Source organism: Apium graveolens, unplaced genomic scaffold (assembly GCF_009905375.1).
Source record: "Apium graveolens cultivar Ventura unplaced genomic scaffold, ASM990537v1 ctg4523, whole genome shotgun sequence".
Taxonomy (NCBI): Eukaryota; Viridiplantae; Streptophyta; class Magnoliopsida; order Apiales; family Apiaceae; genus Apium; species Apium graveolens.
The window spans coordinates 77979-101566 of record NW_027418581.1 but is presented as its reverse complement, the minus strand read 5'-3'; the positions used below and the strand labels follow the sequence as shown (position 1 = coordinate 101566).

Genomic DNA, 23588 nt, shown 5'->3' with positions numbered 1-23588 from the left:
AAACCGTTGCTCTCACGGAAGAATGCAGCGCTGTTCTGCAGCAAAAGTTACCACCAAAACTAAAAGATCTAGGAAGCTTCACCATTCCTTGCACCATTGGCAATCTAACTTTTGACAAGTGCCTTTGTGATTTGGGAGCAAGCATTAATCTGATGCCGTTATCGATCTTTAAAAAGCTGGATCTGCCTGATCCAAAACCCACATACATGTCGCTACAATTGGCTGACCGTTCCATTACTTACCCAAGGGGCATAGTTGAGGATGTGCTCGTCAAGGTGGATAAGCTCTTCTTTCCTGCAGATTTTGTTATTCTGGATTTTGAGGAAGATAAGAAGATTCCCATAATCTTGGGGAGGCCTTTCTTGGCTACTGGTCGTACCTTGATAGATGTGCAAAAAGGGGAACTTACTATACGGGTCCAAGATCAGGATGTGACCTTCAACATATTCAAGGCAATGAAATTCCCTACAGAAGATGAGGAGTGATTAAAAGTGGATGTGATTGATTCTGCGGTTACTTCGGAACTCGATCACATGCTAATGTCTGATGCATTGGAAAAGGCCTTAGTGGGGGATTTTGACAGCGATGATGAAGATAGCAACGAGCAATTACAATATCTGAACGCTTCTCCATGGAAGCAAAAGCTCGACATACCATTTGAATCTCTTGATACTTCTGACCTTAAGAATGCTGAAGGAAAGCTCAAACCATCAATAGAGGAAGCACCTACCTTGGAGCTCAAACCATTACCTGAACACTTGAGGTATGCTTTTTTAGGTGATTCATCTACGTTACCTGTTATTATTTCAGCTGACCTTTCAGGTAGTGAGGAAGACAAACTCTTAAGGATTTTGAGAGAATTCAAATCGGCTATAGGATCGACCATAGCAGACATCAAGGGGATAAGTCCTTCATATTGTATGCATAAAATTCTGTTAGAGGAAGGTAGTAAGCCAACTGTGGAACAGCAGCGAAGACTGAACCCGATCATGAAGGAGGTGGTGAAGAAAGAAATTCTGAAATGGCTAGATGCATGCATCATTTATCCTATTTCTAACAGCTCGTGGGTGAGCCCCGTGCAAAGTGTACCTAAGAAAGGAGGTATCACTGTGGTCTCAAATGAAAAGAATGAGCTCATCCCTACTCGAACAGTTACAGGATGGAGAGTATGCACGGATTATAGAAAATTGAACAAAGCCACAAGGAAGGATCACTTCCCTCTCCCATTCATTGATCAAATGCTTGACAGATTGGCGGGACATGAGTATTTTTGTCTTCTGGATGGTTATTCTGGGTATAATTAGATTTGTATTGCACCAGAGGATCAGGAAAAGACTACCTTCACTTGTCCATTTGGCACATTTGCTTTTCGTAGAGTTTCGTTTGGGTTATGTGGCGCCCCGACCACCTTTCAGAGATGTATGATGGCTATATTCTCTGAAATGATTGGAAATAACGTCGAAGTGTTCATGGATGACTTCTCCGTCTTTGGACACTCATATAAGGAATGTTTGAATAATTTGCGCGCCGTACTCAAAAGATGCGTGGAAACTAATTTGGTGCTTAATTGGGAGAAATGTCATTTTATGGTGCGTGAAGGCATTATCCTTGGGCATAAGGTCTCTAGCAAAGGTCTGGAGGTGGACAAGGCCAAGGTGGGAGTCATTGAAAATCTTCCCCCACCTAATTCGGTGAAAGGAATCCGTAGTTTTCTCGGTCATGCGGGTTTTTATCGGCGATTTATCAAGGACTTTTCAAAGATATCTAAGCCGTTGTGCAATTTACTTGAGAAAGATGTGCCTTTCAAATTTGATGATGAATGTTTGGCAGCATTCGAGACTCTCAAGGAGAGTTTGATCACGGCACCAGTTATTACAGCACCAGATTGGACAGAACCGTTTGAGATGATGTGTGATGCGAGTGACTATGCGGTAGGTGCAGTTCTGGGACAGTGCAAGAAAAATCTCTTCCATGTGGTCTACTATGCGAGTAAGACTTTAAATGGGGCCCAATTGAACTACACCACTATTGAGAAGGAGCTTTTGGCTATAGTCTTTGGCTTTGAGAAATTTCGATCTTATCTGCTTGGTACGAAAGTAACAGTATTCACTGATCATGCAGCTATTCGCTATCTGGTTTCTAAGAAGGATTCGAAGCCGAGACTCATTCGTTGGGTGCTTTTACTTCAGGAATTTGAGTTAGAGATCAAAGATAGAAAAGGTACTGAGAATCAAGTAGCTGACCATCTCTCTAGGTTGTAGAATCCCGATTCTACTTCATAAGATAGGACGTTAATCAATGAATCTTTTCCGGATGAGCAGTTGTTTGCAATTCAGGAGGAAGAACCATGGTTTGCAGATATTGTAAATTATCTTGTCAGCAATATAATGCCACTTAATTTGACATCCGCTCAAAAGAAGAAGTTTCTGCATGAGGTGAAGTGGTATATGTGGGATGAACCATATTTGTTTAGACAAGGAGCTGACCAGATCATCAGGAGATGTATCCCGTTCTGTGAGACGGAGGGGATATTACGAGACTGCCATTCCACGGTTTATGGTGGACACTATGGAGGTGAGAAGACGGCAGCTCGTATTCTGCAAGCAGGTTTTTTCTGGCCTACTTTGTTCAAGGATGCTCATCAGTTTGTTTTAAGGTGTGATCGTTGCCAAAGAGTGGGAAATTTGTCAAGGAAGGATGAGATGCCATTAAATGTGATGCTTGAAGTCGAGGTCTTTGATGTATGGGGAATCGATTTCATGGGACCTTTATCTCGTCTTGCAATAATCAGTACATCTTGCTGGCAGTCGATTATGTCTCAAAATGGGTCGAAGTTAAAGCTTTACCGACAAATGATGCAAAGGCAGTGCTAAATTTTCTTCATAAGCAAATTTTCACAAGGTTTGGAACGCCTCGGGTAATCATAAGTGATGAAGGATCGCATTTTTGCAACCGTAAGTTCACTTCTATGATGCAGCGTTATAATGTGAATCATCGAGTAGCTACTGCCTATCATCCGCAAACAAATGGTCAAGCGGAAGTGTCTAACAGAGAGATAAAGCGCATTCTAGAGAAGGTTGTTTGTCCGTCAAGGAAGGATTGGTCTTTAAAGCTCGATGAAGCTGTTTGGGCTTACAGAATACAAAACTCCACTTGGGATGTCACCGTTTCAGTTGGTGTACGGTAAGGGATGTCATCTACCGGCGGAGCTTGAGCATAAGGCCTATTGGGCATTGAAGAAATTGAACCTGGATTTAGATGCAGCTGGTAAGAAAAGAATGCTTCAGCTTAATGAACTTGATGAATTTCGACTTCAAGCGTACGAGAATAACAAAATGTATAAGGAAAAGGTGAAGAGGTGGCACGATAGGAAGCTACATCCTAAGTTATTTGTGCCAGGGCAACAAGTTCTGTTATTCAACTCTCGGCTCCGACTTTTTCCTGGGAAGTTGAAATCAAGGTGGTCTGGACCTTTTATTGTCAAAACTGTGTTTCCACATGGAGCGGTGGAAATTTTTGAGAATGATTCGGACCAAGCATTCAAGGTTAACGGTCAGCGGTTGAAGCACTACTATGGGGACATGGAAAACCGAGAGGTGGTTAGTGCCATTTTGTTGACTACTTGAGAAAGGTACGGAACGTCAAGCTAATGACGAAAAAGAAGCGCTGCGTGGGAGGCAACCCATGAATTGTTGTTACAGGAACACTTAGAAGTTAATAACCTATCCAAAAACACAAAAAAAATCAGAAAACAGGGGCTGAAAATTTTTTTTCCAGAGACCCTCTGCGCGCCCGCGCAGCTATGCTGAGCGGCCGCGCAGCTTGCTGAGCGGCCGCGCAGCTTGCTGCGCGCCCACGCAGAAATGCTGAGCGGCCGCGCAGGGGTCGAATTCCAGAAAATTTTTTGCAGTTCATAAAAAAAAAAAACAAAAAAACAAAAACACAAAAACCCATCACAACCCATAAACCCACGAATTCTTTTCCCATTACCCCATAATTTTATCCCTCAACCCCACTCCTAATCTAATTTAACCTACTCCACACCCTATATATACATACACCTATCCTACATATCTCCCACAAACTTCCTACACTTAAACCCTCTCATAAACATCAAAAATCAGTTCTTACACACTTTTATTCACAAATCAATGGCACCCAAGAGAGCACGCACTATTGACAGCAGCAGCACAGTTCCTACTGCTGATTCATCAAGGGGTACTGCTGCAAGGCCTCGGTTAACTGACAGAGCTGCAGAGGAGGAGTACACTAGGCTGTTGGGGAAGCCGATTCTGAAGGAGAGGGGGTTTTTACCATCAGGGAGGGATGGTGAGTTGTTGCCCATGATTGCAGAGAAGGGGTGGATAGCTTTTTCTGAGTCACCCGAAGCAGTACCGATGAGTGTTGTTCGCGAGTTCTACGCGAACGCGAAGGCTGAAAAGAATGGGTTTTCTGTAGTTCGTGGGCTGACGGTTGATTATCATCCTGCGGCAATTCGCCGTGTGATTGGACAGCGAGAGAGGAAGCACGAGGAGGAGAACTGGAATGAGAAGACTGCTGAGGATTTTGATTTGGATTTGATTTGTGTGACTCTCTGTCGACCGGGCACAGTTTGGAACCGCAGTCCAGCCAATAATGAGTATCGTCACTTTCCGGCGATCGCCATGAACAGGTATGCCCGTGCATGGAATGCATTTATATGTGCTAATATTTTGCCTTCTTCACATGCACACGAGGTCACAGTTGAGAGAGCACAGTTGTTGTGGGGAATTCTGAATGAGGAATACTATGTGGACCTTGGTGAGTTTATCTACCAAGGGATTCTGAAGTTTTTGAGGGGAGCAAAGCATATGAACATCCCTTATGCATCCACGGTTACGAAGCTATGCCGAGCAGTAGGAGTGAACTGGCCGACTCATGAGCAGTTGCAGTTGCCAGCAGCTCCGATAGATTCTGGCACTCTGAATGGGATGCAGGAGTGGACCGATGGTGAGCCTGAGGAGCATGGGCTGGGTTATCGTCTTCCAGGAGGGCGTCCAGCACGAGGTGCTACTATGGCTAGGCCAGGGCGTGGTGAGGCTGGTTCTTCGAGAGCTCAGGAGGGTGCTGGGATGGGTGATGCCCAGTATAGGAGGCTTTCACGGCGGATGGATGCCATATATGAGACGCAAAGCAGGTTTGCTCAGGAGCTCACTCTTGCGTTAGGGACTGCTTTTCGAGGCCTTGGAGCTGATATCCAGTGGCCAGTTTTTGGTGAGGACTCTGCATACCCGCCGCCTGATACTCCACCCACTGAGGGTGATGATGATGATGACTCCGAGTAGGTATACCCTGTGTTCCTTTCTACTACCTTCACTAGGGACAGTGAAGATTTTAAGTTTGGGGGTGGTAGTTAAGGAATATTTTGTGTGTCATATAGCTGCATATTCATGATAGTTAGTTCATATAGTTGCATAATTTTTGCCATATAGTTTTTTTATATAGCTTTATTTGTTTGTCATATCATATAGCTCATGCATATACCATGATCCCTTTTGCAATGATTTATCGACTGAATTATGATATTGATGCGAGTGTAGTGATAGCATTAAAGTGATATTAAGTTGTGTAGGTTGATATGCATGCTAGAAGCACTTGTATTTTCACTAAGTCTTAGAGAATGCTTAAGGGCTAGATTGTTGTTATGATCTGATTATTTTCGAGGATAATCTATTTATTATGCTTAGAATTTGATAATAGGTTCTTAGTGGTAAAGGCATGAAAAAGAAAAAGAATAGAGTAAAAATGGAATTTGTTGCTAGTTGTGGCTAGGCGTCAAATGGCTAGTAGCCGGCTCGCATGTTATGCGAATAGTCTAGGGTTGAGCAAGATGGAGCGAAACGCACTTGCTCAGAGAAAAAAAAAAAATTTTTTTTGCATAATTGATCAAGAGTGGGCTCTTTGGTATTCGAGTTATTAAGTTCTTAGGGGACTTTGTGCCTAGTGACCTAAGGCTTTTAGAGTCTGGGATCCGCTAACCTAACGCTCGTTACATGGATACCATTGTATAAGTCTTTTGTGGACCTCACTCATTGCACGGTCAAATAAGCATTTGAGTTATAAATAAAAAGCACGATTCCGTAGTAAGCTCCAGAGTTCTTGTAGTGTTGTATATCACTTTGTGTCTAGAATTTTTATTCTTTGTATAATCGTAGGATTGCCTTGAAGATAGTCTAGTCATAGTAATTGGTCTAGTTCCGAAGCATATGTGTTAAGCATTTGCACACACCACGTTTCTGGTTGTATGTCCGTTTGCATGAGTTTATTGATCTTTAGTGTCTAACTGCATTCGTTGAGACGTGACAATTTGGTTGGTTAATTGTAGTAAGGGGGATCGTTGTATTTTCATATAAATTATATTCATGCATATTTTTATTTGTTTTGAGTCTGTGACGCTTGAGGACAAGCATCGATTTAAGTTTGGGGGTGTGATAAGTGGCATTTTATACCACATAGAACGTCTTAAAATGGCTTAAATTGGTGTCTTGAAATCAAGTATTTTGTGTATTTGATGTGTTTTTCTAGTGTTTATGCATTTCAGGGTATTAGTTGCATTTCGGAGGAGGAATTATCAAGAATAAGCCTTGGCATGTGTTTACCGTTGAGAAAGGAAAAGAACGGGCAGATTACGGCGAAGAAACGGAGCAAACCTGGAATTTTTCCAGTAGGGTCCTGCGCGCCCGCGCAGCAATGCTGAGCGGCCGCGCAGCAGCCTTGCGCGCCCGCGCAAAAATGCTGAGCGTCCGCGCAGGGTGGGGGAAAAAGTTGAATTATTTTAGACTTCACTTCTGTTTGGCTTCCAACTTCCATGTAATCTGAGTTTTATGGGACTATTATATAAGTAGATTTGAGACGTTTTCATAGAGAAAAAAGAAGGAGATTATGTTTTAGATTGTGTTTTGCGCAAGGAGCGAAGGAGATAAGGAAGAAGACCGATTTAGCACACTGCAGCGAAGAGGAAGCATATTTTCTTGTGACTCTTGTTTCGTTGTAACGCTGGATGCTAGTTTTCTTACTTTGACTTATTTACTCTTGTGACGTACTCTATTTTAATATAATTAGTTTAGTTATTATTTTCTTGTGATGTTTATCATGATTTTATATGAACCCATGATGGCAATAAGTTCTATTATGGGCTAATTGTGATCATGGGGTTGCAACGGATTTATTATGGAATTCTTTAGTTAATTGTTTAATACTTTAGTGTGTGATGATTGCATGATATCTAGTATTGGTTGTGCGTATTCGTCTTATGTGCGTCGCGAACATATAAGATAGGGTGTTATTCTCTTGTGAAGCGACGGTGGATCTTGAGATTTAGAACTTGCCATGCTAGCATAGGTTCATGTACGTTGTGCATGATTAGTGGGTAACTCTAACAGTTTTATTTGCCCTATGTAATCAAAAGGAATAACTTGTGCTTAAATCGTTGTGTTGTCAATTTCTGTAGACATATAGGAACTCAACATGATTGATGACTACTCAACTTCTATCTTAATTGTGGATGCTTGGTAGAATGGTATTAGTACAATGAAAGTTGGCTTTTATCAGTTTCGTGTTATTCGATTAATATCATCACTGTCACATGCTAAAGGTAATAACAATGGCTATAGAAGGAAGTAATAATGAAGTTGTGATCTCATGAGTGTTTTATTATTGATAAATTGATGTGTTAGTTAAGTGGTTAATTAAGTAGTTAACTATAGTTAATATTTAATCAACAATTTTAAGTGTTATTATCTTAACATTGAGAAGTAATCATACATTGGTGAGTGAGTTAAATTAGACAATAAATTAGTCTGAGTCTCTGAGGGAACGAACTAGAAAGTATTCTATATTACTTGCGAACGTGTATACTTGCGTGAATATTAGTGCGTGTTTTCGCCCTAACAATGTAGCACTGGTAGCTGGTCTTGAAGTAAATCTTCTCAGTGTCAGCCAATTTGCAGACAAGGGTTTTAAGGTTTTATTTAACAAAGAAGAATGCACTTTTATCAGCAAGAAAACTGGTGAAGTTGCTCTGAAAGGAACAAGGAAGGGAAGCTTGTTTGTTGCAGAGTTGGACTCAGCAAATGAGGATGGAATTTGTTGCTTCTATACCAAGGCATCTGTAGAGCAAAGCAAGTCATGGCATAAGAAGCTATCTCACTTGAATTTCAAGGCAATCAATACTCTAGTTAAAAATGAGTTAGTAAGAGATATGCCTAATCTGAAATTTGCTCAAGTTGAAGTCTGTGATGCTTGTCAAAAAGGTAAAATAAAAAGATCAAGTCACAAGAGTAAATCTGTGAATTCGATAAGTGCACCTTTACAACTTATTCACATAAATTTATTGGGACCAATTAATGTCCAGTCAATTTCAAGAAAAAGATATGCACTTGTGATGGTGGATGACTACTCAAGATATACATGGGTAGAATTTATGCACTCTAAAGATAAAAATCCATATATCATAATTGAGCACATGAAGAAGATTGAGAAGCAGATTGAAGATCAGAATTGTGTGAAAAGATTGAGGAGTGATAATGGAACAGAGTTCAGGAATGCAACCTTAACTGAATTTTGCAAATACAAAGGCATTGTTCAAGAATTCTTAGCTGCTAGAACACCTCAACAAAATGGGGTAGTTGAGAGAAAGAATATAACACTAGTAGAGGCTGCTAGAATAATGCTGCAAGATGCAAAGTTACCAACTAGTTTTTGGGAAGAAGCTGTGAACACTGCCTGTTATACTCAAAACATATATCTTATTAACATGAATCTTGGAAAACCACCCTACTCAATCTTGTCTAAAAGGAAGCCTACTGTGAAGCATCTTCATGTGTTTAGAAGTAAGTTCTATGTTTTGAAGGACAACTCTGAATATATGGGAAAATTTGACACTAAAGTTTTTGAGGCAATTTTTTTTGGGATATTCATTGGAAAGAACTGCCTACAAGGTTTATGTGCTTGAAAAAAAGAAAATTATGGAAAGTACATATGTTACTTTTGATGATGACAAGTGCCCAGGCTTGGAATGCCTTGATGAAAATGAAGCAGAAGCCCTAAAGTTTGAAAATCTCAACATTGATAGTGATTCTGAAGCTGAAGTCAACACACATCATAGAATAGATGGAAAGTATACTAACAAGTGAATCATGAGAATGAAAGCTCATGGACCTGAACTTGATAGCACAAACTCAGGGGGAGAAAGAGAGAAAGGTTCTGCAAGTCATGTCAATGGTGAAGAAAACACATAAAACTCAAGTCAACAAACTCATACCAGAATGACGGATAGAAGATACACTAAAAAAGCAATTATTTGTGATCCAACTGCTGGAGTGAGGACTAGAATTACAACTGCAAATGAATGCCTTCATGCATGTTTTCTTTCATAAGTTGAGCCAAAGAAAACTGAGGAAGCTCTTCTTGATCTTGATTGGATATCTGCTATGCAAGAAGAGCTAAATCAGTTTGAGAGAAACCAAGTTTGGAAACTGGTTCCTGCACCAAAGAACAGAAGTATAATTGGAACAAAGTGAGTGTTCAGGAAAAAAATGGATGAAAATGGAACAGTCACCAAAAATAAAGCAAGGTTGGTTACAAAAGGCTACTCACAAGAAGAAGGAACTGATTATGATGAAACTTTTGCTCCAGTTGCAAGACTTGGAGCAATAAGGATTTTTCTTGCATTTGCTACACATTCAAATTTCAAGGTATATCAAATGGATGTGAAGAGTGCATTCCTTAATGGTGAGTTGGAAGAAGAGGTTTATGTGCAATAACCACCTGACTTTGAAGATCTAGAATTTCCAAATTTTGTATACAAGTTACTCAAGGCTCTCTATGGACTAAAACAAGTACCTAGAGCTTGGTATGCCACACTATCAGAATTTCTGATTAAGCATGGATTCACTAGAGGTACTATTGACAAGACTCTCTTCTACAAGAAGTATGGTGATGATATGATCCTAGTTCAGATCTATGTGGATGATACTATCTTTGGTTCTACAAATGAAAAGTTTTGCCAAAGATTCTCTAAGCTTATGCAGAGTGAATATGAAATAAGTATGGTGGGGATATTGAGTTACTTTCTTGGAATTCAAGTCAGTCAAAGAAGTGATGGAATCTTCATCAGCTACACTAAGTATATCAAAGATTTGTTGAAAAAGTTTGGTATGGTTGATTGTTCACCTGCATCTACGCCCATATCTACATCTACAAAGTTGGATGAAGATTAAAAGGGAAAGAGTGTAGATATCTCAAGCTATAGAGGAATATATATATATGTCTGTGTGTGTAAATAGCTTAAACTTATACAAAAAATGACGTCAAGAAGTACTAAAAGCAAAAATAATTGGAAAACCTCTAAAGCAACCCCATTGGTCACTTTCTGAACTTTTATGTGATTAAAATATTATATCTCGCACCAATCAATCAAATAGGTTGGTTGAAAAATTTAATATGTCTAATTGCAATCATGTTTGGTCCTAAAGTTGGTTGCAATAGATAAATATTACCGACTGTTGCCTCAGTCGGTAAATTTGTATGTTTAATTACTGACCAATGTGGTTGGTATAGAGTCAGATGATAAGTTAGATTAAAAAATAGAAATGACTGGCTGATATCGATCGTATTGTATGAGTTCGATCGATATACGATGAATATAGTCATTGTTCGCATAAATCCCAAGAAAAGCCACAATCGGTCTTGATTAAGTAGATCAGTCGTAATAGTTGGTCGGTATTGGTTATATCATGTCTTAAAAATTTGCCCGATAGTTTTAAAGCTATCAGGAAAATTTTTAAATTTCAAATAAAAAACCAATAATTAAATCCATTGTTCACCATTTACAATCCAAAAAAAATTAAATCGCAGTTCATACCTACACCGAATAAATTAACATAATTAAAACAAAAAAAAACAACATTCAACATTCTCTAATATGGATGTAAGTCATCTTTAAATACTCGATCACCTTCAATTGCTCTTCAAATTCCTCCATCCTGATCCCACACTTGTCCATCTCATAAATTAGTTGATTTTCGATCTTCTTCTCCTACATCTTTTGTTCAAGCTTTGATAAGTTTTCCTTCGCTTCGGTGAGTTACCGGACGACTTCCCTGTAGAAACGATCTTTCGCATCCATGCCTACATTTATAAAAAATACAAACAAAATATGTTAGATCATATATATACTCCATATTTATACATAAAGACATGCGCGCATGAACACACACACTTATAACCATCATCAATATATATATATGTGTGTGTATGCAATATATCTCAAGATTAACTTATAAATTTTGAAACAAAATCAAAAGATGATATAAACTATAAGTAAATAGATCATATGCATGTATATATAACCATAATCGGTCAAAAAACATAAACACTTCATTTTCTGATAATTGCAGAGAAAATTAGAGATCATCTTTTTCACCCGAAAAAAACCGACCAACACCCGATTGGTATACTGGTCGAAGTTAGCTGATGTGTAGATCAGTTATTCAACAAGGTTTGACTTTTACATTTATCGACCGAACAACATTCAATTTACTTGATCAGAATTTTGTTTGATCTAGACACCACACGAGCAAGAGTAAAAAATATTTGACAACCTTTGACCGTGGTCAGAATAAGTGGTCGGTAATACACATATACTGATCGCCATTATCTGTAGGTCATTATTGTGTTTTAAATTCCGACCGATATTTCTGCACGGTCATTTCTTGTCATTATTTTGAGTTGGTCGAAATAAGCTGGTCAAAAAAGCCATATTTCTTGTATTGTGTGTTTCGTGTAGTGTGATATCTTCCCTAACTAGTACATATCACTTACTTTTTACTTTTTGATAGCTTCATTTCTCTCTCCCAATTCACAAGTAAATTTGATTATTAAAAAATAAGTTAGGACGTAGGAAACTAGATATTGCTTGGAATCAGACAAGTTTTGTATCTTAGAGGACTAAGTGTATATATATATATATATTTCACATAAAGTTTTAGAAATTTGTTGAAGTTGCTCTTTATTATAATAAAATTTGGTTTGTAATTTTCTTGGAAGTATAGGCAGGTGCTACACCAATGGACTATGAAAACTACATGAACACTTACCATTGTTAGACTGTAATATAAATTCATTTTTATTAGACCTTCTAATTTTAACACTTTATAGTTTTAAAATGAATTCTTTACTTAATATGGTATCAAACTTATGAAGGAGCTCACAAAGTTTGACTCGGTGCCAAATTTATCACTTATTTAATACAATATAAAACATGTTAAGTACTTTTGTGAGTAAACTTGCCCCTATGCATAAAACTGATCTTCAAAAATTTGTGATTTTATGTGTCAAATTAACAAGAATATATATATAAATATATAAACTTGCAAGAGGAAGGAACATAATTCTATGTTTGGAGAAAACAAATTTATGGAAGTTGATTAGAATGTGAGATTTAGGGGTTAGAGAATAAAATTACAATTTTTCTAAAAAATAATTACTTGCAGTTTCTTCATGGTGGTGAAAAAGGAAACTGTGGATTAGCTCCCGAATGTAGGTTACATGTGTGTAATGGTGGAGAGGTTGTGGCACTTTCTTAATGTTTTATATGTGACTTATAGAATACAGTGGTTTCAAAATATATTATGTAATCTCTTGATTTAGTTGTTACAAATTTATTCTATTCATTACAGATACTAAAATTTGTAACTATTATAAGTCATTAATGTGAAACTACATATCAACAACTACATGTATTATAAGTCATTTAGCCTTACTAAAATATATAACAAAATAACAAATATGAAGAATGAGTACATTGGTAAAAAAATGTTCATTCCTACGATGCCTCCTAAATAAAATGTTGTGTATCATATCCATTATCTTGTCCATTATTATCGTAACAAAGTCGTTCTCCCTTTTTTATATTACGAAGAGCGATAAGATAAACATGACATTTACCACGAACATTGTACCTCACATATTTGAGGTTTTTCTTCTTTCTTCCCTCCCTGTATTTTTACAGCACTAGTCAATATTTTGGTATGGGTATCCATATTTTCTAGACAATGAAAAATATAGAATTAAAGGGTATGAACCACATAAATACTTACCCAGAATGGTTGTTAATGCCACTGATGAAGCAAGCTATATTTCCCCGCTTGTCAGGGCAAATAAAGAGACCATCTTCTTCTTCTGAGTCTCTGTAAGTAAGGAGGGTCATAAAGCTATCAAAATTCTCATCATCTCTCCGATTCCTGACAAAATCTACATCTCCTGTATACTCAGCAAGAAAAGTCATGGCTTTGATTGGACCATCTGCTTCAACTTTGTACCTGGAAATGCAAAAATGCATAATTAATATACATTCTATCTGTATAATTAATAACAAAACCCAATTAATCTATGAAATATGTTTTATACCCTTCCACTTCATCAAAAACAACTTTAAGAGGAGGACATTTTCCTTCTTTCATCATTGCTTTACATTTCTTTATTGTTATGTAATCTTCTGTAGATAGTTCCTAACCATATAAGAAATATAACATTAAATACAATGTGCATTCAATTAAGATAAATTCGAAAAGAAAAGAACATTACTTAACAAAGGAAACAAGTTGTGCTCATATAATTACCAAGTATAAATTTAAAATGTATATACCTGGATGTCATCTGCCTCATACTTGGATTGATTAGCAGATTTAGGAGCCATGTCATGTGAGTATGTACGTTCTTACTCTGCAGAGCAAAACGTAGAGAATCCATTTGTCTGTTCCTACTCTCAACATCATTTGCTGGAACGTAGGGAAGAAATTTTGTAGATTTTTTTGGCAAAGGTTTATGCCTTTTTTGAGGAACTAGAATATCAACAATATATAAGATAGCTATCAAAATATTAAAATATTAGTGGCATGGATTCAAAAATATGAGGTCATGACAATAATTCATAATACAACTAAGTAATTTATAATACAACTATAAGTAGAAAAAATATTATGAATCATGTTTATATTTTTAAATACATTTTAAATAAAGCTCAAGTAAGATAAATGCCAATTATTTACATTTTTAAATAAACAATTTTTTTAATGTATATGTGAAAAATTAGCACATCTTTAGGTGTACTTAGTTAGTTTAAATGATGTACACAACTTTGAGAAATAGGCCCCTACCTGCTACAAAGAAGTTAGGGGGATTTATGGTCTATTTTTGCTTTTGACAAGATTAGTACTAATAAAACAATATGTTATTGATAAAATGCAAAATTATGTCACATAATATGGAAATTAGCAAAATTAAAATTAAAATTAAAACACTTCATATACTATAAAAACAATAAAAAAAGATTAACAACATATATATATACATAATTCCAAAAATGATCAATAACTTAATTTAAAAATAATAAAATTTTACCTTGGGGTGAAATGTATTTAGTTATAATCCCAAAATACATCTTCCTTGATTTATTAGATCCATCTCCCGTTGATTCTGCAATATAATGAAATCAAATTTAAAAAGAACTCCCAATTGTAAAATTAAATAAAAAAATTTCAGGACCACATTTTTCCTATTTACCTTACTTTGATTTTTAAAGTTACACAAAGTTCTACCTTTTTTTAGTAGAAACTCTTTATTATTGAAACTGAAAATACAATTTATCATTTAATGTGTAGATTTTAATTATGTGAATTACATTTATTTGTATATTTAATTTAATAATATAATAATAATAATGAATTTTAGCTAAAATTTATTTACATTTAGATATATTAAAATTTCAAACTATTATTATCATGTGCCTTTAGTCTGAAATCAGAATTCTACAACCAGTCTTTATTAACAATTGTAACAATTGTAATCTCAAATCAACACTTAGGTCACAACAATTATTACTAACTTGTATTTCAGATCAGTGCGACTAAAACTTAGATATTAATTTTATTAGGACGCGCACAAACATAAAATGTAATGAAGTAGAGTGACAGATACCTTTTGGGTGCTTACTGCGGCAACCATCACAATACCAGTTTTCAGGGGGAATTTCAAGAACAGCCGGTCTCAGACACTTCATATGAAACCCATTATCACAATCATCACATATCAATATTTGGTCCTCTTTGTCCCCAAATCCACATATCTTACATGTGAGCTCATTATAATAAATATGTGGAGCCACAACAACTTTGGTTGCCTTCAGGGGATCTTCTATATATTTCTCTTTTGGGTGGACTGGGGGGCCGGAGATGTTGGGAAGATGGGGCCGAGAATCGACTGGTATATTAACTTGTTTTGTGGCCTGATATAAATCGGCCAGTGACCTAAACTTGTGCACACGCGGGACCTTCTTAGGTGGAAACTGTGGGAGGTGGTTGGGTTGAGAATGTGGGGGGTGGTTGGGTTGGGAAGCTATAGGTGTGTTGAATGAAGACATCTTCAGATCTGTTGTGAAATGTCTGAGCTTGTGTTTTGTAATTGGGGATTTTTGTAATTGAAGATGTTGATAGGGAGAGGGCTTGTGAAAAGGGATTTATAGATACAATACAGGGGGAGTTTTCTAGGGGCTGAGTTTTCTAGGAGCGGAGTTTTCTAGGGTTTAGCAGCCGTTATCAATATATATTTTAGTAATTTATACATTATCTTTTTTTTCAACATATATCATTGTAGTTTTAATAATAATTCTACAATATTTTATAATACTTGATAATATTAAATATATTTTTTCAATTATTATTTTAATTGAATTGTTATTCCAAAAAATGATATGTGTGAAGCAAATTTATCATTTATTTTATCATTTTTATTTCTTCCTTAAAGATCAAATTTAGCACTCTCAATACACAATATGCACACCCTCTATATATCATCATAAATTTACATGTTTCAAAAAATTAACTATTTTCAAGTAAATAATATTTAATTTAATAGGTGAAGGTACGAGTTTTTTTTTCTCAAAAAGTCTTTTTTTCCAAGAGAGAAATGATGTAAAATGTAAACTCCAATTCACATTTAAATTACAAGATTACCAATAATAAAACAAAGTCAACAATTTCATTATTGAAAAATCAAAGGTAAATATTTAATTAAGTTATCAAAAGAATAAAATTATGAAAGTGAGCATATTTACCAACTTCAATCCCCCAAATAAAAAGTGGTCACTTTATTTTTTGAATTTTTTTGGATTGTTTTAAGATATGTAAGTTCTTTATTCAAAAGTCTTAGAATTCTTAATTCCTTCATTTCATTGACAACTTGCATGTAATTTTTTTAGAAATACTTCATTGATTCATTGAGAAAACATTAAACTAAAATCAAATTCCCCTAAAAAAAAGTAAAATCGAGCTAGTAGGTGAGTTAAAGAAAAATAAAAAAATTGGCCTATAAAAGTAGCATGAAAGAAATCTTGTTTGATCATAATATTTCAAGTAGCAATTAAACATGATTTTCTCCTTCGCACATTGTCCACTATTCCATGTGTACCTGTTACATTTCCTACACCACTTACCCCATCATAGGAATGTGCTTTATAAGATGTATCTTTAATGATAATCTCATCCCATCATCTCCCCTTGATGATATAATGTACAAGATCCATAAAAATTGCTATGAATCAATATACTACAAGAAAAATGTCCATAAACATCGATTTTCGATGATATCTATGTTGTTTTACAACAGATATTGATGTCGGTGATGTCTATTGTAGACATTGGTCATACACCCATGTCTTTGAGCCCATTAGACATATATTTCCTTCAAAACAGTGATGTTTATCAATTTTTAGACTTCAACTTCAACACAGAGAAACTAATGTATATTGTACTTTTAGAAATCATTTTTAACACAACAAAAGTGATGTATGTTTTATCCTTTTACATAAGCTTTTTCACAGTAAAAATGATGTATATTGAATTATTAGACATCCATTTTGTTACAAGAAAATTGATGCATTAACAAAATTAAAAACCTTGGAGTCATTAAATATATGTCCATTGCACAATTTAGAAAATACATTCAACTAATTATCATTCAACCAATACATCTATAATTATCAGTACACTCTAGCGTAGGACATATGATACAAGTTGTAAGAAAACTAAGAATCCAATATTTTAAGCCGGTACGTCGTTTGGGACGAAACATGTGTAGCAGCTATGCAATGTCCTATGCCTTGTGTAGGAAGGATCTCAGTTCTGATAATAATTTAAAAAATCAACCATCATCTTTATATTTGATGTATCCCAACTTAAACTGTGGCTAGCGTCTATAAATGAAAACCACAAAACTTGGTATTATGTAACACCACATCAAAGGAATTTAAGATGTACATATTTTACACAATAGAATGACACAATATCCATGTTTTAAAGAATATCTAAAAGCTTGTACCTGATACACTACAACAAATCTGGCCATTTATGACGGTTTTTTTGAACTGAAATTGTCGTAATTGAGCCATTTACGAAGGAAAAAAATTGTCATTTTTGGTTGAGTAGTAAGTTCGTTTTTTTGTGAGAAGATAAAATTGTGTCGAAAGTTAGGAAGTAGGGGCCCACATAATCAATAAAATAATAAATCTACTTATGACGGTATATATCGTCGTAAGATACCAAAATAAGATGAAAAATAACGTCGTAAGTTATATACTTACGATGGAAAAAACGTCGGATATTACTTTACGGGACCCACTTTTAATAAGATAAAACATAATTTTATGACAGAAAAATGCGTCGTAAGTTAGAAATTTCTGACAGAAAAAAACGTCATATTTTAGGAATTAGGGCCTATTTACGACGGAATATGTGATGAACAACCGTCGTAAGTTTGTATTTTCAGGTTTAAAAAAAATCTAGCAGCATTCCGGGCACTTTCCGGCAACCCCAATTCAACTATTTGATAGATTTCTTCAACATCTAATTTTATAAATAGATAGATTTCTTCAAAAGGTAGACTAACGACTAGAGACTATGTTTAGTTTCCATTATTTCCTTCAATAGTAGTAGGTAAAAATCAACTAATATAAATGACATGAAAAGTAACAAGCCAGATTATATAGATACGACCATGATATTAAAAACAAAAAATAACCAATTAACCAATATAGGAATGAATATGCATATTGAATATATACCACAAAGCGTACTGAAATATTCTTTTTATCTTCAATTACGGACTGTAATAAAATAATCGATTCATCTAGCATCTGTACATCACCATAATGCAACTTTGTTAATAGATTTTGTGTGTTTCCTTTCTCCGCAGATTTCCTTATAATTGGGACAGCGTGCCTCTTCCTGATTTAAACATTCCAATCTATGCCAAACCAAGAAAGACAAAGAAAAGAGCAGTCAAGATGGTCAAGTCTGTCAAACTTCAATTCAAGTCAGTGACCAAACCCAAACCCATTGTCAACAAGGGAGATCAACTCTTCATTTGTGACATTAAAGAATTCTCAGACATAAATCTTTATCTGGATGAGCTAGAAAAAGTTAGAGTTATTGATGCTTACAAACATCTTCCAGAAAGATTAGACTTTAGTACAAGGGTGGAAGAGAGATGACTTGGCCACTTCATAGAATTCTCAATGAAGGTTATTCTGTTTTGGTGAAGATTTTTTCCTCAGTAAAGAAGAATTTTGGATTCAACATTGTTGCCAAGAAAATGGTACTGAACACAATTGAGGAGATAATGAACAACAGAAGAAATCCAAATGCACTACCAAGAGTATTAACCATTCCTTTTACTGGAGATAGGGTGAATTTAAGGCCATATTGGATAATGGAGTTCAAGGATGAAAAATACATCAGAAGATTCTTTAAATTGGAAGATCAGCTAAAACTTTTTAGCAATGAAACTCTCAAGGAGATACAAGAAAAGCTGGATCAGTCAAATGAGGATGAATTTGAATTCTACAGGCAACTCCAACACCAGATTGAAGAAAACAATGTGAAATTGGGAAAGAAGTTCAGACAATCAAGGAAATAAGCTAAATTTGCTAAATCTAGAGGAGCACCTTGAAAATGACCTGTGAGATTTTCTACAAATCTTCCTCTTTGTGTTTGTCAAAAAATTGCAGCACTTGTTAATTCCATTTGTGGACAAAGACACCTATCACCATTAGAAGGTGAAGATGCACCTGCATCTACTCTCTCAAGATTAAGAATATGTGGACGGCATTGAGAAAGGCCCACATGTCCCTATGAGAGCTGCTATAGTAAATAAGCCATCCATCCAAAAGCCTAGAGCAGAATGGTCTGATCTAGATATTAAACAAGTTCATAAGGATAAGAAGGTCATGAATATTTTGTTTAATGGTGTTGATGGTAACATGTTTGACAAGATCATAAACTGTAAAACTGCTAAAGAGGTCTGGGATACTATTCAGGTCATATGTGATAGAACTGAGCAAGTAAGGAAAATAAAATGCAACTCTTGATTCAGCAATATGAGCATTTTCATAGTGAAGAAAGTGAGCCACTCACTGACATTTTCAGTAGATTTCAAAAACTGCTGAATGCTAAGTTGCATGGAAGAGTCTATTAAACAAAGGACTCAAACCTCAAATTCCTCATATCTCTACCAAAGAAATGGAAATGTATGACAATCTTATTAAGAAACTCTCAAGATTAAAAGGAATTCACCTTGGATAGACTGTATGGGATTCTAAAAAGTTTAACAACTAAAATTTGGAAAAAAATAATTTTAAATTTAATTTTACTTTAAAATAATTTTTGATAAGTGTGATTTTATTATAATTCCTACTGTAAAATTACTCTAAACTCTATAATTAAAGTTCAATGATTTTTTAAATTAAAAAATTTAAAAAATCGTGCAACTTTGATTTAATTTTGGTAATTAAAATTTGTAATTATATATAATAAAAAATAAAATAAATCGATTTCTGGTTGATTTTTGATTGGAAATTAAAAAATTAATCTTTGATAATTTTAAAACTATTATCCTCTCAGTGATCAAAATTTAATCGATATAATTACACAATCTTGTATGAATTTTATAAATTAATCGATGAGATTGGGAATATTTAAAATATTTTTTTAAAAAAAAAGAAGAAAAGAGAGATTCTTTATGAATTTTTTTATTTAATAAAATAAATTCAATATAATTACTTGAATTTCGTTAATATAATGGATTCATATAATTATATTTCATCTGTGTCTACAATATATATAATATTTAAAATAAAAATAATAAAATAATAATTATTTTAACAAACATAAATGGTACTAGTTATTGGGTAGTAAAGTATAATGTGTGCATCTATCTTTTAATATGTGATTAGAAATGCTTTAAAATATAAAAACAGTTGACTAGTGACTGAATATTGTTAAATTATGAGTCACTTATAGATTAAAGTTGTATGGAGTTCACCTTATAAAGTCCATCTATGTTGTGTAAATAAAATATCTTCTAAAACGTGTTATCTTGCAAAACATGTTTCACAAATATCATTACTTCAATAAAATCATGCAAATCTCATATATTTAAAAGTACAATATGTATATTCTGGAACATGAACATTTATTTTGTGCAAAGTAAGCATGTTTTGTAGAATAATATATTTTGCAACGTTCGACTTGTAAAATCTGTGCAATCTGCAAAATTTTCAATAAAATTGTGATATTTGTAGGATATCATTCGAAAATTGATACGTTTTGCAACAATTTAAGCTACATTTTGATGAAATAAACTGAACTATCAACTTATATATATATAGGTGTTTATATTAACAGAGAGAGGAAAAGTACGTAGAAAGTCTGATGTTTATAAAATGAGATACATAACAGAATAAATAAGCTTCCAAAAATAGTGGTAGCTGAGACATAGAAAACACTCCTACACGTACTCTACTACTCCATTTATTTCTCCATGATCCTAAAAAGACTCTAACAGCTAAAGACTTAATCAAAACTACTACTGCACCTGCAATGCACGTCCACCAGCTATTTTCAAACATAATAAAAACATAAATAAAATATATATAAACAAGTTTAGATTAAATAAAACCAACAATCTCCCCGTAATCTAAACTTCTGTGCACAAGTCTTTAACACCCAGTAGCCTGCGCATGCGTTCGAACTTCACTGTAACCAGAGCCTTTGTCAAGGTATCAGCTCGCTCCATATCTGTGCTCACGTGCTTGATGACTATTTTCCCACGCTCTACACATTCACGTATAAAGTGGTATCTAATATCTATATGTTTGCTTCTCCCATGAAAAACAAGATTTTTTGTTAAGTCGATAGCAGATCTATTATCCAGATATAAAATCACGGGACCCACCTGACTTCCTGTTATCTGACTTAACAGTTTGTGCGACCAGATTCCTTCGCATGTAGTCGCAGTTGCAGCCATAAATTCCACCTTACAGGACGATAAAGCCACACACTTTTGCTTATGTGACACCCACGTTATCAAGCTCTCGTTCAAGTAAAATACCACCCCACTAGTACTCTTCATATCCTCAACGTGCCCAGCTAAGTCACTATCTAAGTATCCAGTTAAGATATTATTTTCGCTGACACTGGAATACACCAAACCATACTCCAGGGTACCTTTAACATATCTCATAATCCGTTTTATAGCATTAAGATGTGTTACTGTAGATTTTTCCATAAAGCGGCTAACTATACCCACTACATAAGCTATATCGGGTCGCATGTGTACAAGATAACGCAGACCTCCCACAATGCTTTTATAACGCGTAGCATCAACCAATTTGCCCTATATATCAGCTGTGAGTTGCTCTTTTGGCTCCATCGGGTATTTTGCCGGATTACATTCTAACATCCTGACCTTTTGTAGCACTTTCTTGGTGTAGGCAGCTTGTTTGAGTTCGATATACCCCTTTCCTTGTTTCACCTCCATTCCCAAGTAGTATGAAAGCTTCCCTAAATCACTCATCTCAAATTTCACATTCATCTCCTTCTTGAATTTTTCGATTTCAGTGATATTTGTACCTGTGACAAAGAGATCGTCGACATATACTCCTACTATCAGAACTTCATCACCCTCCCTTTTTGTGTACACCGCATGCTCGTACGGGCATCTGATAAAACCAAGCCCTTCAAGTGTCTTACTCAGCTTCTTGTACCATGCTCGTGGGGCTTGACGCATCCCGTACAATGCCTTAATTAATCTGTACACTAGCTGCTCTTTTCCTGGCTTTACGAAACCCTCCGGTTGAGAGACATAAACTTCCTCCAAAATTTCTCCGTTTAAAAACGCAGATTTCACGTCAAGGTGGTGCACCTCCCAGAAGTTTTTGGTAGCCAAAGCAAGCAGTAAACGAACGGTTTCGAGACGCGTTACAGGAGCAAAATTCTCCTAAAAGTCCACACCAGGAATTTGGACGTATCCTTTCGCCACTATTCTTGCCTTATATTTGATAATATCTCCATTTGAATCCCGTTTGAGTTCAAAAACCCACTTCATATTAATGGGTTTATGACTTAGTGGCATGTGGTCAACTCTCATGTATTATTCCTTTATATTGCTTCCATTTCAATTTTCATCGCTTTCTCCCACTCCTGGCTTTTTCCAGCTTCTTTATAGTGGACAGGCTCTTCAACACCAACAAAGAACAATTCATCCCCTGGTTCTATCTCCTCTGTGTTGTTGTAGATATCTCTCAACCGTCTGAGCTTCTTGGGTTCGTTGCTACCTTCAGAATTTGTGCTGCTGCTCTCATTATCAGAAACTGTATCTGGTGTTGTAGCACTCGATAATATATCTGTTGCAGGACTCGCAGAATCTGTGTGGTGGTTCGACATCCACAGTTTCCAGAGGCTAAGAAAAAAGAAAAGGTGGGGCTCAAACAATAACAAAAGCAAGCTGCTTTAGAGGCCAAGAACCAAGCTAAGAAGCCTGCAACCACAGATTCTGTAATGCCCACTATAACAGCTAAGACTCAGACTAAAAAAAAGCAAGTAGAATCAAAGCAGACTAAGAAACAAAGATACAAGCTCAAACCAAAGAGGAGGTCGGATTTCAATGAAGACGAGGATGAATATATGCCAACCCAATCTACTACCTCAAGTCAAATAGCCATGCCCATAATGGAATAAGATGAATTCAAGGTTTATCCTGACATGAATTTCCATGGTGAAACCATAATTCTCAAGGATAAACTTATAGATTGAGAAAGCCTACCTCTTCCTGATCTAAACATTCCAATCATATCCAAGCCAAAGAAGACAAAGTAAAGAGCAATCAAAAAGGTCAAGCCTGTCAGACTTCAATGCAAATCATTGGTCAAACCCAAACCAACTGTCAATAAGGGAGATCAACTCTTCATTTGTTACATCAAAGAATTCTCAGACATAAATCTTTATCTGGATGAGCTAGAAGAAGGTAGAGCTATTGATGCTTATAAACATCTTCCAGAAAGATTAGTCTTCAGGTACAAGGGTGGAAAAGAGATGACTTGGCCACTTCACAGAATTTTCAATGAAGGCTAATCTGTTTTGGTGAAAATTTTCTCCTCAATAAAGAAGAATTTTGGATTCAACATTGTTGCTAAGAAAATGGTACTAAATAAAATT

The 23588-nt window shown here is 35.5% G+C and overlaps 1 protein-coding gene across 1 annotated transcript; it reads right to left on the bottom strand.

Moving 5' to 3' along the window:
* Positions 1 to 21069: 21069 nt before the first annotated feature.
* On the bottom strand, positions 21070 to 21705 carry LOC141702020 (secreted RxLR effector protein 161-like). Its single transcript, XM_074505729.1, has one exon. The coding sequence runs from the start codon at positions 21703 to 21705 to the stop codon at positions 21070 to 21072; it is 636 nt and encodes a 211-aa protein (XP_074361830.1).
* Positions 21706 to 23588: the final 1883 nt, after the last annotated feature.

Excerpts from the sequence above, each read along its gene's own strand:
- LOC141702020 (XM_074505729.1), bottom strand. The coding sequence starts at position 21,705 with ATGCGACCCGATATAGCTTATGTAGTGGGTATAGTTAGCCGCTTTATG.